This window comes from Pseudophryne corroboree, chromosome 5 (assembly GCF_028390025.1).
Source record: "Pseudophryne corroboree isolate aPseCor3 chromosome 5, aPseCor3.hap2, whole genome shotgun sequence".
NCBI classification, from domain to species: domain Eukaryota; kingdom Metazoa; phylum Chordata; class Amphibia; order Anura; family Myobatrachidae; genus Pseudophryne; species Pseudophryne corroboree.
Genome location: NC_086448.1, coordinates 2,344,500 through 2,362,854, shown reverse-complemented (window position 1 = coordinate 2,362,854; position 18,355 = coordinate 2,344,500). Strand labels below are relative to the sequence as shown.

General features: G+C 49.7%; 1 protein-coding gene across 1 annotated transcript in view; it reads left to right on the top strand.

Moving 5' to 3' along the window:
- The window catches only part of SLC39A4 (solute carrier family 39 member 4), a 121,984-nt gene that overhangs the window by 85,400 nt on the left and 18,229 nt on the right, over positions 1-18,355 (top strand). Inside the window, exon 9 of the mRNA XM_063921053.1 lies at positions 7,038-7,089. Within this exon, the coding sequence (XP_063777123.1) occupies positions 7,038-7,089 (52 nt within the window). The remainder of the gene's footprint in view (positions 1-7,037; positions 7,090-18,355) is intronic.

The following is an 18,355-nucleotide window of genomic DNA, read 5'->3' as shown; positions in this document are numbered from 1 at the left end:
TAACATAGCAGTTACAGGGAGCGCCATATATACACAGGGTCATGTAGTAACATATCAGTTACAGGGAGCACCATATATACACAGGGTCATGTGGTAACATAGCAGTTACAGGGAGCGCCATATATACACAGGGTCATGTAGTAACATATCAGTTACAGGGAGCACCATATACACAGGGTCATGTGGTAACATAGCAGTTACAGGGAGCACCATATATACACAGGGTCATGTAGTAACATATCAGTTACAGGGAGCACCATATACACAGGGTCATGTGGTAACATATCATTTACAGGGAGCACCATATACACAGGGTCATGAAGTAACATATCAGTTACAGGGAGCGCCATATATACACAGGGTCATGTGGTAACATATCAGTTACAAGGAGCACCATATATACACAGGGTCATGTAGTAACATATCAGTTACAGGGAGCACCATATATACACAGAGTCATGTGGTAACATAGCAGTTACAGGGAGCATCATATATACACAGGGTCATGTAGTAACATATCAGTTGCAGGGAGCACCATATATATACAGGGTCATGTAGTAACATATCAGTTACAGGGAGCACAATATATACACAGGGTCATGTAGTAACATAGCAGTTACAGGGAGCACCATATACACACAGGGTCATGTAGTAACATATCAGTTACAGGTAGCACCATATATACAAAGGGTCATGTAGTAACATATCAGTTACAGGGAGCGCCATATATACACAGGGTCATGTAGTAACATAGCAGTTACAGGGAGCACCATATATACACAGGGTCATGTAGTAACATATCAGTTACAGGGAGCACCATATATACACAGGGTCATGTAGTAACATAGCAGTTACAGGGAGCACCATATATACACAGGGTCATGTGGTAACATATCAGTTACATAGAGCACCATATATACACAGGGTCATGTGGTTATATATCAGTTACAGGGAGCACCATATATACACAGGGTCATGTGGTAACATATCAGTTACATAGAGCACCATATATACACAGGGTCATGTGGTGACATATCAGTTACAGGAAGCACCATATATATATACAGGGTCAGGTAGTAACATAGCAGTTACAGGGAGCACCATATATATACAGGGTCTTGTAGTGACATCTCAGTTACAGGGAGCACCATATATACACAGGGTCATGTAGTAACATAAAAGTTACAGGGAGCACCATATATACACAGGGTCATGTGGTAACATATCAGTTACAGGGAGCACCATATATACACAGGGTCATGTGGTAACATATCAGTTGCAGGGAGCACCATATATATACAGGGTCATGTAGTAACATATCAGTTACAGGGAGCACCATATATACACAGGGTCATGTAGTAACATATCAGTTACAGGGAGCACCATATATACACAGGGTCATATGGTAACATATCAGTTACAGGGAGCACCATATATACACAGGGTCATGTGGTAACATATCAGTTACAGGGAGCACCATATATATACAGGGTCATGTAGTAACATATCAGTTACAGGGAGCACCATATATACACAGGGTCATGTGGTAACAGATCAGTTACAGGGAGCACCATATATACACAGAGTCATGTGGTAACATAGCAGTTACAGGGAGCATCATATATACACAGGGTCATGTAGTAACATATCAGTTGCAGGGAGCACCATATATATACAGGGTCATGTAGTAACATATCAGTTACAGGGAGCACAATATATACACAGGGTCATGTAGTAACATAGCAGTTACAGGGAGCACCATATATACACAGGGTCATATGGTAACATATCAGTTACAGGGAGCACCATATACACACAGGGTCATGTAGTAACATATCAGTTACAGGTAGCACCATATATACACAGGGTCATGTAGTAACATATCAGTTACAGGGAGCGCCATATATACACAGGGTCATGTAGTAACATAGCAGTTACAGGGAGCACCATATACACACAGGGTCATGTAGTAACATATCAGTTACAGGGAGCACCATATATATATACACAGGGTCATGTAGTAACATAGCAGTTACAGGGAGCACCATATATACACAGGGTCATGTGGTAACATATCAGTTACATAGAGCACCATATATACACAGGGTCATGTGGTGACATATCAGTTACAGGAAGCACCATATATATACAGGGTCATGTAGTAACATAGCATTTACAGGGAGCACCATATATATACAGGGTCTTGTAGTGACATCTCAGTTATAGGGAGCACCATATATACAAAGGGTCATGTAGTAACATAAAAGTTACAGGGAGCACCATATATACACAGGGTCATGTGGTAACATATCAGTTACAGGGAGCACCATATATACACAGGGTCATGTGGTAACATATCAGTTGCAGGGAGCACCATATATATACAGGGTCATGTAGTAACATATCAGTTACAGGGAGCACCATATATACACAGGGTCATGTAGTAACATATCAGTTACAGGGAGCACCATATATACACAGGGTCATATGGTAACATATCAGTTACAGGGAGCACCATATATACACAGGGTCATGTGGCACTGGTAACATATCAGTTACAGGGAGCACCATATATATACAGGGTCATGTAGTAACATATCAGTTACAGGGAGCACCATATATACACAGGGTCATGTGGTAACAGATCAGTTACAGGGAGCACCATATATACACAGGGTCATGTGGTAACATATCAGTTACAGGGAGCACCATATATACACAGGGTCATGTGGTAACATATCAGTTACAGGGAGCACCATATATACAGGGTCATGTAGTAACATATCAGTTACATAGAGCACCATATATACACAGGGTCATGTAGTAACATAGCAGTTACAGGGAGCACCATATACACAGGGTCATGTGGTAACATATCAGTTACAGGGAGCGCCATATATACACAGGGTCATGTAGTAACATATCAGTTACAGGGAGCACCATATACACAGGGTCATGTGGTAACATAGCAGTTACAGGGAGCGCCATATGTACACAGGGTCATGTAGTAACATATCAGTTACAGGGAGCACCATATACACAGGGTCATGTGGTAACATAGCAGTTACAGGGAGCGCCATATATACACAGGGTCATGTAGTAACATATCAGTTACAGGGAGCACCATATATACACAGGGTCATGTAGTAACATAGCAGTTACAGGGAGCACCATATATATACAGGGTCTTGTAGTGACATCTCAGTTACAGGGAGCACCATATATACACAGGGTCATGTAGTAACATATCAGTTACAGGGAGCACCATATACACAGGGTCATGTAGTAACATATCAGTTACAGGGAGCACCATATATACACAGGGTCATTTGGTAACATATTCGTTATAGGGAGCACCATATATACACAGGGTCATGTAGTAACATATATTACTTACAGAGAGCACCATATATACACAGGGTCATGTAGTAACATATCAGTTATTGGGAGCACCATATATACAGGGTCATGTGGTAACATATCAGTTACAGGGAGCACCATATATACACAGGGTCATGTAGTAACATATCAGTTATTGGGAGCACCATATATACAGGGTCATGTGGTAACATATCAGTTATTGGGAGCACCATATATACAGGGTCATGTAGTAGCATATCAGTTACATAGAGCACCATATATACACAGGGTCATGTAGTAACATATCAGTTACAGGGAGCACCATATACACAGGGTCATGTGGTAACATATCAGTTACAGGGAGCGCCATATATACACAGGGTCATGTAGTAACATATCAGTTACAGGGAGCACCATATACACAGGGTCATGTGGTAACATAGCAGTTACAGGGAGCGCCATATATACACAGGGTCATGTAGTAACATATCAGTTACAGGGAGCACCATATACACAGGGTCATGTGGTAACATAGCAGTTACAGGGAGCGCCATATATACACAGGGTCATGTAGTAACATATCAGTTACAGGGAGCACCATATACACAGGGTCATGTGGCAACATAGCAGTTACAGGGAGCACCATATATACACAGGGTCATGTAGTAACATATCAGTTACAGGGAGCACCATATATACACAGGGTCATGTAGTAACATATCAGTTACAGGGAGCACCATATATACACAGGGTCATGTGGTGACATATCAGTTACAGGGAGCACCATATACACAGGGTCATGTAGTAGCATATCAGTTACAGGGAGCTCCATATATACACAGGGTCATGTAGTAACATATCAGTTACAGGGAGCACCATATATACACAGGGTCATGTAGTAACATATCAGTTACAGGGAGCACCATATATACACAGGGTCATGTAGTAACATATCAGTTATAGGGAGCACCATATATACACAGGGTCATGTAGTAACATATCAGTTACAGGGAGCACCATATATACACAGGGTCATGTAGTAACATATCAGTTACAGGGAGCACCATATATACACAGGGTCATGTAGTAACATATCAGTTACAGGGAGCACCATATATACACAGGGTCATGTAGTAACATATCAGTTACAGGGAGCACCATATATACACAGGGTCATGTAGTAACATATCAGTTACAGGGAGCACCATATATACACAGGGTCATGTAGTGACATATCAGTTACAGGGAGCACCATATATACACAGGGTCATGTAGTAACATATCAGTTACAGGGAGCACCATATATACACAGGGTCATGTAGTAACATATCAGTTACAGGGAGCACCATATATACACAGGGTCATGTAGTAACATATCAGTTACAGGGAGCACCATATATACAGGGTCATGTGGTAATATCAGTTATTGGGAGCACCATATATACAGGGTCATGTAGTAGCATATCAGTTACATAGAGCACCATATATACACAGGGTCATGTAGTAACATATCAGTTACAGGGAGCACCATATACACAGGATCATGTGGTAACATATCAGTTACAGGGAGCGCCATATATACACAGGGTCATGTAGTAACATATCAGTTACAGGGAGCACCATATACACAGGGTCATGTGGTAACATAGCAGTTACAGGGAGCGCCATATATACACAGGGTCATGTAGTAACATATCAGTTACAGGGAGCACCATATACACAGGGTCATGTGGTAACATAGCAGTTACAGGGAGCGCCATATATACACAGGGTCATGTAGTAACATATCAGTTACAGGGAGCACCATATACACAGGGTCATGTGGCAACATAGCAGTTACAGGGAGCACCATATATACACAGGGTCATGTAGTAACATATCAGTTACAGGGAGCACCATATATACACAGGGTCATGTAGTAACATATCAGGTACAGGGAGCACCATATATACACAGGGTCATGTGGTGACATATCAGTTACAGGGAGCACCATATACACAGGGTCATGTAGTAACATATCAGTTACAGGGAGCACCATATATACACAGGGTCATGTAGTAACATATCAGTTACAGGGAGCACCATATACACAGGGTCATGTAGTAACATATCAGTTACAGGGAGCGCCATATATACACAGGGTCATGTAGTAACATATCAGTTACAGGGAGCACCATATATACACAGGGTCATGTAGTAACATATCAGTTACAGGGAGCACCATATATACACAGGGTCATGTGGTGACATATCAGTTACAGGGAGCACCATATACAGTATATACACAGGGTCATGTAGTAACATATCAGTTACAGGGAGCACCATATATACACAGGGTCATGTGGTGACATATCAGTTACAGGGAGCACCATATGTACACACGGTCATGTAGTAACATATCAGTTACAGGGAGCACCATATATACACAGTGTCATGTAGTAACAGATCAGTTACAGGGAGCACCATATACACAGGGTCATGTGGTAACATATCAGTTACAGGGAGCACCATATATACACAGGGTCATGTGGTGACATATCAGTTACATAGAGCACCATATATACACAGGGTCATGTGGTGACATATCAGTTACAGGAAGCACCATATATACACAGGGTCATGTGGTAACATATCAGTTACAGGGAGCACCATATACACAGGGTCATGTAGACAGTACGCAGTCAGCACATCTAGAATCAAAAAGTCAACATAATATCGACATCTGCAATGTAAGATTTCTATTAGAGTTACCATTGGGGATAGAGATAGAAAAAAAGCAGTGTCAACATAACACCCATGTCAACATTCTCATGTCAACATAATGTCACCATTCAGAATGTTGACAAGCTATAGCACTTCCACCTAGACATAGTGGCCTCTTTGAAATTCAGCAGCTCCAGGCTTCAGTATCCGGAGGACACTGCCATGCATCCTACACCAAATACTGCCCGAGGCTTTATCACCTCAACAACCTGACGTCACCTACTGTATAATGCTCCTTAGCCATGGGTAGGTGACGTCACCTACTGTATAATGCTCCTTAGCCTTGGGTAGGTGACGTCACCTACTGTATAATGCTCCTTAGCCATGGGTAGGTGACGTCACCTACTGTATAATGCTCCTTAGCCATGGGTAGGTGACATCACCTACTGTATAATGCTCCTTAGCCATGGGTAGGTGACGTCACCTACTGTATAATGCTCCTTAGCCATGGGTAGGTGACGTCACCTACTGTATAATGCTCCTTAGCCATGGGTAGGTGACATCACCTACTGTATAATGCTCCTTAGCCATGGGTAGGTGACGTCACCTACTGTATAATGCTCCTTAGCCATGGGTAGGTAACGTCACCTACTGTATAATGCTCCTTAGCCATGGGTAGGTGACGTCACCTACTGTATAATGCTCCTTAGCCATGGGTAGGTGACGTCACCTACTGTATAATGCTCCTTAGCCATGGGTAGGTGACCACATTATAGTGCACTAGGACAAGAATTCAGTTTAAGCCACTGGAAGTAGATCTGTATTGTTCCCTGACTCCAGGGTGTTGACCACTAGAGCCTGTCTGTAGGAGTCACATAGAGAGCTGGCTAATATACTGTATACTTCATATGGATTGTTGGAGTAGAACATATTACATGACAATCATTCTCTTACTCCGCTGTTTCCTATTGTAGGTCAGTTCCGATGTAGAGTCTGAGAAGAGCAAGACGCCAACAAAAAGTCGAGGTCAATTAACTTAATCTACTGTATAAGAAGTTCCAAATTATTCATATTCCACATAAACTTAATTACCACTGCTTTTCCATATATCCTCTACATAATATTCTCCTGTGACTTCTCCATCCCCTTGTGTCCTCCACAATAATCTTTCCTCACACCTCCATCCTCTCCTGTGCCTCCACAATAATCCTCCTTCACACCTCCACCTTCTCCTGTGCCTCCATAATAATCCTCCCTCACACGTTCACCCTCTCATACCTCCTCTACAATAATCCTCCCTCACACCTCCACCCTCTCCTGTGCCTCCACAATAATCCTCCCTCACACCTCCACCCTCTCCTGGCTCCTCCACAATAATCCTCCCTCACACCTCCACCCTCTCCTGCTGCCTCCACAATAATCCTCCCTCACACCTCCACCCTCTCCTGTGCCTCAACAATAATCCTCCCTCACACCTCCACCCTCTCCTGTGCCTCTATAATAATCCTCCCTCACACCTCCACCCTCTCATGCCTCCTCTACAATAATCCTCCCTCACAGCTCCATCCTCTCCTGCCGCCTCCACAATAATCCACCCTCTCCTGCCTCCTCCACAATAATCCTCCCTCACACCTCCATCCTCTCCTGCCTCCTTCACAATAATCCTCCCTCACACCTCCATCCTCTCCTGCCGCCTCCACAATAATCCTCCCTCACACCTCCATCCTCTCCTGTCTCCTCCACAATAATCCTACCTCACACCTCCATTCTCTCCTGCCTCCTCCACAATAATCCTCCCTCACACCTCCATTCTCTCCTTCCTCCTCCACAATAATCCTCCCTCACACCTCCATCCTCTCCTGCCTCCTCCACTATAATCCTCCTTCACACCTCCATCCTCTCCTGCCGCCACCACAATAATCCTGCCTCACACCTCCACCCTCTCCTGCCTCCTCCACAATAATCCTCCCTCACACCTCCATCCTCTCTAGCCTCCTCCACAATAATCCTCCCTCACACCTCCATTCTCTCCTTCCTCCTCCACAATAATCCTCCCTCACACCTCCATCCTCTCCTGCCTCCTCCACTATAATCCTCCTTCACACCTCCATCCTCTCCTGCCGCCACCACAATAATCCTGCCTCACACCTCCACCCTCTCCTGCCTCCTCCACAATAATCCTCCCTCACACCTCCATCCTCTCTAGCCTCCTCCACAATAATCCTCCCTCACACCTCCATTCTCTCCTTCCTCCTCCACAATAATCCTCCCTCACACCTCCATCCTCTCCTGCCTCCTCCACAATAATCCTCCCTCACACCTCCATCCTCTCCTGCCTCCTTCACAATAATCCTCCCTCACACCTCCATCCTCTCCTGCCGCCTCCACAATAATCCTCCCTCACACCTCCATCCTCTCCTGTCTCCTCCACAATAATCCTACCTCACACCTCCATTCTCTCCTGCCTCCTCCACAATAATCCTCCCTCACACCTCCATTCTCTCCTTCCTCCTCCACTATAATCCTCCTTCACACCTCCATCCTCTCCTGCCACCTCCACAATAACCCTCCCTCACCCCCTCCATCCTCTCCTGCCGCCACCACAATAATCCTGCCTCACACCTCCACCCTCTCCTGCCTCCTCCACAATAATCCTCCCTCACACCTCCACCCTCTCCTGCCGCCTCCACTATAATCCTCCTTCACACCTCCACCCTCTCCTGCCTCCTCCACAATAATCCTCCCTCACACCTCCACCCTCTCCTGCCGCCTCCACTATAATCCTCCTTCACACCTCCATCCTCTCTAGCCTCCTCCACAATAATCCTCCCTCACACCTCCACCCTCTCCTGCCTCCTCCACAATAATCCTCCCTCACACCTTCATCCTCTCCTGTCTCCTCCACAATAATCCTCCCTCACACCTACATCCTCTGTCTCCTCCACAATAATCCTCCCTCACACCTCCATCCTCTCCTGCCTCCTCCACAATAATCCTCCCTCACACCTCCACCCTCTCCTGCCGCCTCCACTATAATCCTCCTTCACACCTCCATCTTCTCTAGCCTCCTCCACAATAATCCTCCCTCACACCTCCACCCTCTCCTGCCTCCTCCACAATAATCCTCCCTCACACCTTCATCCTCTCCTGTCTCCTCCACAATAATCCTGCCTCACACCTCCACCCTCTCCTGTCTCCTCCACAATAATCCTCCCTCACACCTTCATCCTCTCCTGTCTCCTCCACAATAATCCTCCCTCACACCTCAACCCTCTCATGCCTCCTCTACAATAATCCTCCCTCACACCTCCATCCTCTCCTGCCTCCTCCACAATAATCCTCCCTCACACCTTCATCCTCTCCTGTCTCCTCCACAATAATCCTCCCTCACACCTACATCCTCTGTCTCCTCCACAATAATCCTCCCTCACACCTCCACCCTCTCCTGTGCCTCAACAATAATCCTCCCTCACACCTCCACCCTCTCCTCCCTCACACCTCCATCCTCTCCTGTCTCCTCCACAATAATCCTCCCTCACACCTCCACCCTCTCCTGTCTCCTCCACAATAATCCTCCCTCACACCTCCACCCTCTCATGCCTCCTCTACAATAATCCTCCCTCACACCTCCATCCTCTCCTGTCTCCTCCACAATAATCCTACCTCACACCTCCACCCTCTCCACTCTCCTCCACAATAATCATCCTTTACACCTACATCCTCTCCTGCCTCCTCCACAATAGTCCTCCCTCACACCTCCACCCTCTCCTGCCGCCTCCACAATAGTCCTCCCTCACACCTCCACCCTCTCCTGCCGCCTCCACAACAGTCCTCCCTCACACCTTCATCCTCTCCTGTCTCCTCCACAATAATCCTCCCTCACACCTCCACCCTCTCATGCCTCCTCTACAATAATCCTCCCTCACACCTCCATCCTCTCCTGCTGCCTCCACAATAATCCTCCCTCACACCTCCATCCTCTCCTGCTGCCTCCACAATAATCCTCCCTCACACCTACATCCTCTCCTGCCTCCTCCACAATAGTCCTCCCTCACACCTCCATCCTCTCCTGCTGCCTCCACAATAATCCTCCCTCACACCTTCATACTCTCCTGTCTCCTCCACAATAATCCTCCCTCACACCTCCATCCTCTCCTGTCTCCTCCACAATTATCCTCCCTCACACCTCCATCCTCTCCTGTCTCCTCCACAATAATCATCCCTTACACCTCCACCCTCTCCTGTCTCCTCCACAATAATCCTCCCTCACACCTCCACCCTCTCCTGTCTCCTCCACAATAATCCTCCCTCACACCTCCACCCTCTCCTGTGCCTCCACAATAATCCTCCCTCACACCTCCGTTCTCTCCTGTCTCCTCCACAATAATCCTCCCTCACACCTCCATCCTCTCCTTCCTCCTCCACAATAATCCTCCCTCACACCTCCATCCTCTCCTGTCTCCTCCACAATAATCCTCCCTCACACCTTCATCCTCTCCTGTCTCCTCCACAATAATCCTCCTTCACACCTCCATCCTCTCCTGCCGCCACCACAATAATCCTCCCTCACACCTCCACCCTCTCCTGTCTCCTCCACAATAATCCTCCCTCACACCTACATCCTCTGTCTCCTCCACAATAATCCTCCCTCACACCTCCACCCTCTCCTGCCTCCTCCACAATAATCCTCCCTCACACCTTCATCCTCTCCTGTCTCCTCCACAATAATCCTCCCTCACACCTATATCCTCTGTCACCTCCACAATAATCTTCCCTCACACCTCCATCCTCTCTTGCCTCCTCCACAATAATCCTCCCTCACACCTTCATCCTCTCCTGTCTCCTCCACAATAATCCTCCCTCACACCTCAACCCTCTCATGCCTCCTCTACAATAATCCTCCCTCACACCTCCATCCTCTCCTGCCTCCTCCACAATAATCCTCCCTCACACCTTCATCCTCTCCTGTCTCCTCCACAATAATCCTCCCTCACACCTACATCCTCTGTCTCCTCCACAATAATCCTCCCTCACACCTCCATCCTCTCCTGTCTCCTCCACAATAATCCTCCCTCACACCTCCACCCTCTCCTGTCTCCTCCACAATAATCCTCCCTCACACCTCCATCCTCTCCTGTGCCTCCACAATAATCCTCCCTCACACCTTCATCCTCTCCTGTCTCCTCCACAATAATCCTCCCTCACACCTCCACCCTCTCCTGTCTCCTCCACAATAATCCTCCCTCACACCTCCACCCTCTCATGCCTCCTCTACAATAATCCTCCCTCACACCTCCATCCTCTCCTGTCTCCTCCACAATAATCCTACCTCACACCTCCACCCTCTCCACTCTCCTCCAAAATAATCCTCCCTCACACCTCCACCCTCTCCTGTCGCCTCCACAATAGTCCTCCCTCACACCTCCACCCTCTCCTGCCGCCTCCACAACAGTCCTCCCTCACACCTCCACCCTCTCCTGTCTCCTCCACAATAATCCTCCCTCACACCTCCACCCTCTCATGCCTCCTCTACAATAATCCTCCCTCACACCTCCATCCTCTCCTGCTGCCTCCACAATAATCCTCCCTCACACCTTCATCCTCTCCTGTCTCCTCCACAATAATCCTCCCTCACACCTCCATCCTCTCCTGTCTCCTCCACAATTATCCTCCCTCACACCTCCATCCTCTCCTGTCTCCTCCACAATAATCATCCCTTACACCTCCACCCTCTCCTGTCTCCTCCACAATAATCCTCCCTCACACCTCCACCCTCTCCTGTCTCCTCCACAATAATCCTCCCTCACACCTCCACCCTCTCCTGTGCCTCCACAATAATCCTCCCTCACACCTCCGTTCTCTCCTGTCTCCTCCACAATAATCCTCCCTCACACCTCCATCCTCTCCTTCCTCCTCCACAATAATCCTCCCTCACACCTCCATCCTCTCCTGCCTCCTCCACTATAATCCTCCTTCACACATCCATCCTCTCCTGCCGCCACCACAATAATCCTCCCTCACACCTCCACCCTCTCCTGTCTCCTCCACAATAATCCTCCCTCACACCTCCATCCTCTCCTGCCTCCTCCACAATAATCCTCCCTCACACCTTCATCCTCTCCTGTCTCCTCCACAATAATCCTTCCTCACACCTCAACCCTCTCATGCCTCCTCTACAATTATCATCCCTCACACCTCCATCCTCTCCTCTCTCCTCCACAATAATCCTCCCTCACACCTCCACCCTCTCCACTCTCCTCCACAATAATCATCCCTTACACCTACATCCTCTCCTGCTGCCTCCACTATAGGGATCAGTACTAAATGCCGCCGGTCGGAATCCCGGCGGTCGAACTACCGACGCCGGAATCCCGACCACACAATCCCGACGGGGCTGTCGAGCGGAACGCAGCCCCTTGTGGGCTCGCTTCGCTCGCCACGCTGCGGGCACGGTGCCTCGCTACGCTGGCACACTATTATATTCTCCCTCTATGGGTGTCGTGGACACCCATGGAGGGAGAATATGTCGGGATTGTGGCGGTCGGGAATCCGGTGTCGGTATTTCGAGCGCCGGGATTCCGTCCGGCGGCATCTTGACTGCATCCCCACAATAGTTCTCCCTCCCACCTCCACCCTCTCCTGCCGCCTACACAATAGTCCTCCCTCACACCTCCACCCTCTCCTGCCGCCTCCACAACAGTCCTCCCTCACACCTCCATCCTCTCCTGTGCCTCCACAATAATTCTCCCTCACACCTCCATTCTGTCCTGCCTCCTCCACAATAATCCTCCCTCACACCTCCATCCTCTCCTGTCTCCTCCACAATAATCATCTCTTACACCTACATCCTCTCCTGCTGCCTCCACAATAGTCCTCTCTCCCACCTCCACCCTCTCCTGCCGCCTCCACAATAGTCATCCCTCACACATCCAACCTCTCCTGTCTCCTCCACAATAATCCTCCCTCACACCTCCACCATCTCCTGTCTCCTCCACAATAATCCTCCCTCACACCTCCACCCTCTCTTGTCTCCTCCACAATAATCCTCCCTCACACCTCCATCCTCTCCTTCCTCCTCCACAATAATCCTCCCTCACACCTCCACCCTCTCCTGTCTACTCCACAATAATCCTGCCTCACACCTCCACCCTCTCCTGTCTCCTCCACAATAATCCTCCCTCACACCTCCATCCTCTCCTGTCTCCTCCACAATAATCCTCCCTCACACCTCCATCCTCTCCTGTCTCCTCCACAATAATCTTCCCTCGCACCTCCACCCTCTCCTGTCTCCTCCACAATAATCCTCCCTCACACCTCCACCCTCTCCTGTCTCCTCCACAATAATCCACCCTCACACCTCCACCCTTCTCCTGTCTCCTCCACAATAATCCTCCCTCACACCTCCACCCTCTCCTGTCTCCTCCACAATAATCCTCCCTCACACCTCCACCCTCTCCTGTCTCCTCCACAATAATCCTCCCTCACACCTTCATCCTCTCCTGTCTCCTCCACAATAATCCTCCCTCACACCTCCACCCTCTCCTGTCTCCTCCACAATAATCCTCCCTCACACCTCCACCCTCTCATGCCTCCTCTACAATAATCCTCCCTCACACCTCCATCCTCTCCTGTCTCCTCCACAATAATCCTACCTCACACCTCCACCCTCTCCACTCTCCTCCACAATAATCCTCCCTCACACCTCCACCCTCTCCTGCCGCCTCCACAATAGTCCTCCCTCACACCTCCACCCTCTCCTGCCGCCTCCACAACAGTCCTCCCTCACACCTCCACCCTCTCCTGTCTCCTCCACAATAATCCTCCCTCACACCTCCACCCTCTCATGCCTCCTCTACAATAATCCTCCCTCACACCTCCATCCTCTCCTGCTGCCTCCACAATAATCCTCCCTCACACCTTCATCCTCTCCTGTCTCCTCCACAATAATCCTCCCTCACACCTCCATCCTCTCCTGTCTCCTCCACAATTATCCTCCCTCACACCTCCATCCTCTCCTGTCTCCTCCACAATAATCATCCCTTACACCTCCACCCTCTCCTGTCTCCTCCACAATAATCCTCCCTCACACCTCCACCCTCTCCTGTCTCCTCCACAATAATCCTCCCTCACACCTCCACCCTCTCCTGTGCCTCCACAATAATCCTCCCTCACACCTCCGTTCTCTCCTGTCTCCTCCACAATAATCCTCCCTCACACCTCCATCCTCTCCTTCCTCCTCCACAATAATCCTCCCTCACACCTCCATCCTCTCCTGCCTCCTCCACTATAATCCTCCTTCACACATCCATCCTCTCCTGCCGCCACCACAATAATCCTCCCTCACACCTCCACCCTCTCCTGTCTCCTCCACAATATTCCTCCCTCACACCTCCATCCTCTCCTGCCTCCTCCACAATAATCCTCCCTCACACCTTCATCCTCTCCTGTCTCCTCCACAATAATCCTTCCTCACACCTCAACCCTCTCATGCCTCCTCTACAATTATCATCCCTCACACCTCCATCCTCTCCTCTCTCCTCCACAATAATCCTCCCTCACACCTCCACCCTCTCCACTCTCCTCCACAATAATCATCCCTTACACCTACATCCTCTCCTGCTGCCTCCACTATAGGGATCAGTACTAAATGCCGCCGGTCGGAATCCCGGCGGTCGAACTACCGACGCCGGAATCCCGACCACACAATCCCGACGGGGCTGTCGAGCGGAACGCAGCCCCTTGTGGGCTCGCTTCGCTCGCCACGCTGCGGGCACGGTGCCTCGTTACGCTGGCACACTATTATATTCTCCCTCTATGGGTGTCGTGGACACCCATGGAGGGAGAATATGTCGGGATTGTGGCGGTCGGGAATCCGGTGTCGGTATTTCGAGCGCCGGGATTCCGTCCGGCGGCATCTTGACTGCATCCCCACAATAGTTCTCCCTCCCACCTCCACCCTCTCCTGCCGCCTACACAATAGTCCTCCCTCACACCTCCACCCTCTCCTGCCGCCTCCACAACAGTCCTCCCTCACACCTCCATCCTCTCCTGTGCCTCCACAATAATCCTCCCTCACACCTCCATTCTGTCCTGCCTCCTCCACAATAATCCTCCCTCACACCTCCATCCTCTCCTGTCTCCTCCACAATAATCATCTCTTACACCTACATCCTCTCCTGCTGCCTCCACAATAGTCCTCTCTCCCACCTCCACCCTCTCCTGCCGCCTCCACAATAGTCATCCCTCACACATCCAACCTCTCCTGTCTCCTCCACAATAATCCTCCCTCACACCTCCACCATCTCCTGTCTCCTCCACAATAATCCTCCCTCACACCTCCACCCTCTCCTGTCTCCTCCACAATAATCCTCCCTCACACCTCCATCCTCTCCTTCCTCCTCCACAATAATCCTCCCTCACACCTCCACCCTCTCCTGTCTACTCCACAATAATCCTGCCTCACACCTCCACCCTCTCCTGTCTCCTCCACAATAATCCTCCCTCACACCTCCATCCTCTCCTGTCTCCTCCACAATAATCCTCCCTCACACCTCCATCCTCTCCTGTCTCCTCCACAATAATCTTCCCTCGCACCTCCACCCTCTCCTGTCTCCTCCACAATAATCCTCCCTCACACCTCCACCCTCTCCTGTCTCCTCCACAATAATCCACCCTCACACCTCCACCCTCTCCTGTCTCCTCCACAATAATCCTCCCTCACACCTCCACCCTCTCCTGTCTCCTCCACAATAATCCTCCCTCACACCTCCACCCTCTCCTGTCTCCTCCACAATAATCCTCCCTCACACCTTCATCCTCTCCTGTCTCCTCCACAATAATCCTCCCTCACACCTCCACCCTCTCCTGTGCCTCCACATTAATCCTCCCTCACACCTCCATCCTCTCCTGTCTCCTCCACAATAATCCTCCCTCACACCTCCATCCTCTCCTGTCTCCTCCACAATAATCCTCCCTCACACCTCCATCCTCTCCTGTCTCCTCCACAATAATCCTCCCTCACACCTTCATCCTCTCCTGTCTCCTCCACAATAATCCTCCCTCACACCTCCACCCTCGCCTGTGCCTCCACATTAATTCTCCCTCACACCTCCATCCTCTCCTGTCTCCTCCACAATAATCCTCCCTCACACCTCCACCCTCTCCTGTCTCCTCCACAATAATCTTCCCTCACACCTCCACCCTCTCCTGTCTCCTCCACAATAGTCCTCCCTCACACCTCCACCCTCTCCTGTCTCCTCCACAATAATCCTCCCTCACACCTCCACCCTCTCCTGTCTCCTCCACAATAATCCTCCCTCACACCTCCACCCTCTCCTGTCTCCTCCACAATAATCCTCCCTCACACCTCCATCCTCTCCTGTCTCCTCCATAATAATCATTCCTCACACCTCCATCCTCTCCTGTGCCTCCACAATAATCCTCCCTCACACCTCCATTCTGTCCGGCCTCCTCCACAATAATCCTCCCTCACACCTCCATCCTCTCATGCCTCCTCTACAATAATCCTCCCTCACACCTCCATCCTCTCCTGTCTCCTCCACAATAATCCTCCCTCACACCTCCATCCTCTCCTGTCTCCTCCACAATAATCATCTCTTACACCTACATCCTCTCCTGCTGCCTCCACAATAGTCCTCTCTCCCACCTCCACCCTCTCCTGCCGCCTCTACAATAGTCATCCCTCACACATCCAACCTCTCCTGTCTCCTCCACAATAATCCTCCCTCACACCTCCACCCTCTCCTGTCTTCTCCACAATAATCCTCTCTCCCACCTCCACCCTCTCCTGCCGCCTCCACAATAGTCATCCCTCACACATCCAACCTCTCCTGTCTCCTCCACAATAATCCTCCCTCACACCTCCACCCTCTCCTGTCTCCTCCACAATAATCCTCCCTCACACCTCCATCCTCTCCTTCCTCCTCCACAATAATCCTCCCTCACACCTCCACCATCTCCTGTCTCCTCCACAATAATCCTCCCTCATACCTCCACCCTCTCCTGTCTCCTCCACAATAATCCTCCCTCACACCTCCATCCTCTCCTGTCTCCTCCACAATAATCCTCCCTCACACCTCCATCCTCTCCTGTCTCCTCCACAATAATCTTCCCTCGCACCTCCACCCTCTCCTGTCTCCTCCACAATAATCCTCCCTCACACCTCCATCCTCTCCTTCCTCCTCCACAATAATCCTCCCTCACACCTCCACCCTCTCCTGTCTCCTCCACAATAGTCATCCCTCATACTTCCACCCTCTCCTGTCTCCTCCACAATAATCCTCCCTCACACCTCCATCCTCTCCTGTCTCCTCCACAATAATCCTCCCTCACACCTCCATCCTCTCCTGTCTCCTCCACAATAATCTTCCCTCGCACCTTCACCCTCTCCTGTCTCCTCCACAATAATCCTCCCTCACACCTTCACCCTCTCCTGTCTCCTCCACAATAATCCTCCCTCACACCTCCATCCTCTCCTGTCTCCTCCACAATAATCAACTCTTACACCTACATCCTCTCCTGCTGCCTCCACAATAGTCCTCTCTCCCACCTCCACCCTCTCCTGCCGCCTCCACAATAGTCATCCCTCACACATCCAACCTCTCCTGTCTCCTCCACAATAATCCTCCCTCACACCTCCACCCTCTCCTGTCTCCTCCACAATAATCCTCCCTCACACCTCCATCCTCTCCTTCCTCCTCCACAATAATCCTCCCTCACACCTCCACCCTCTCCTGTCTCCTCCACAATAATCCTCCCTCACACCTCCACCCTCTCCTGTCTCCTCCACAATAATCCTCCCTCACACCTCCATCCTCTCCTGTCTCCTCCACAATAATCCTCCCTCACACCTCCATCCTCTCCTGTCTCCTCCACAATAATCTTCCCTCGCACCTCCACCCTCTCCTGTCTCCTCCACAATAATCCTCCCTCACACCTCCACCCTCTCCTGTCTCCTCCACAATAATCCTCCCTCACACCTCCACCCTCTCCTGTCTCCTCCACAATAATCCTCCCTCACACCTCCACCCTCTCCTGTCTCCTCCACAATAATCCTCCCTCAAACCTTCATCCTCTCCTGTCTCCTCCACAATAATCCTCCCTCACACCTCCACCCTCTCCTGTGCCTCCACATTAATCCTCCCTCACACCTCCATCCTCTCCTGTCTCCTCCACAATAATCCTCCCTCACACCTCCATCCTCTCCTGTCTCCTCCACAATAATCCTCCCTCACACCTCCATCCTCTCCTGTCTCCTTAACAATAATCCTCC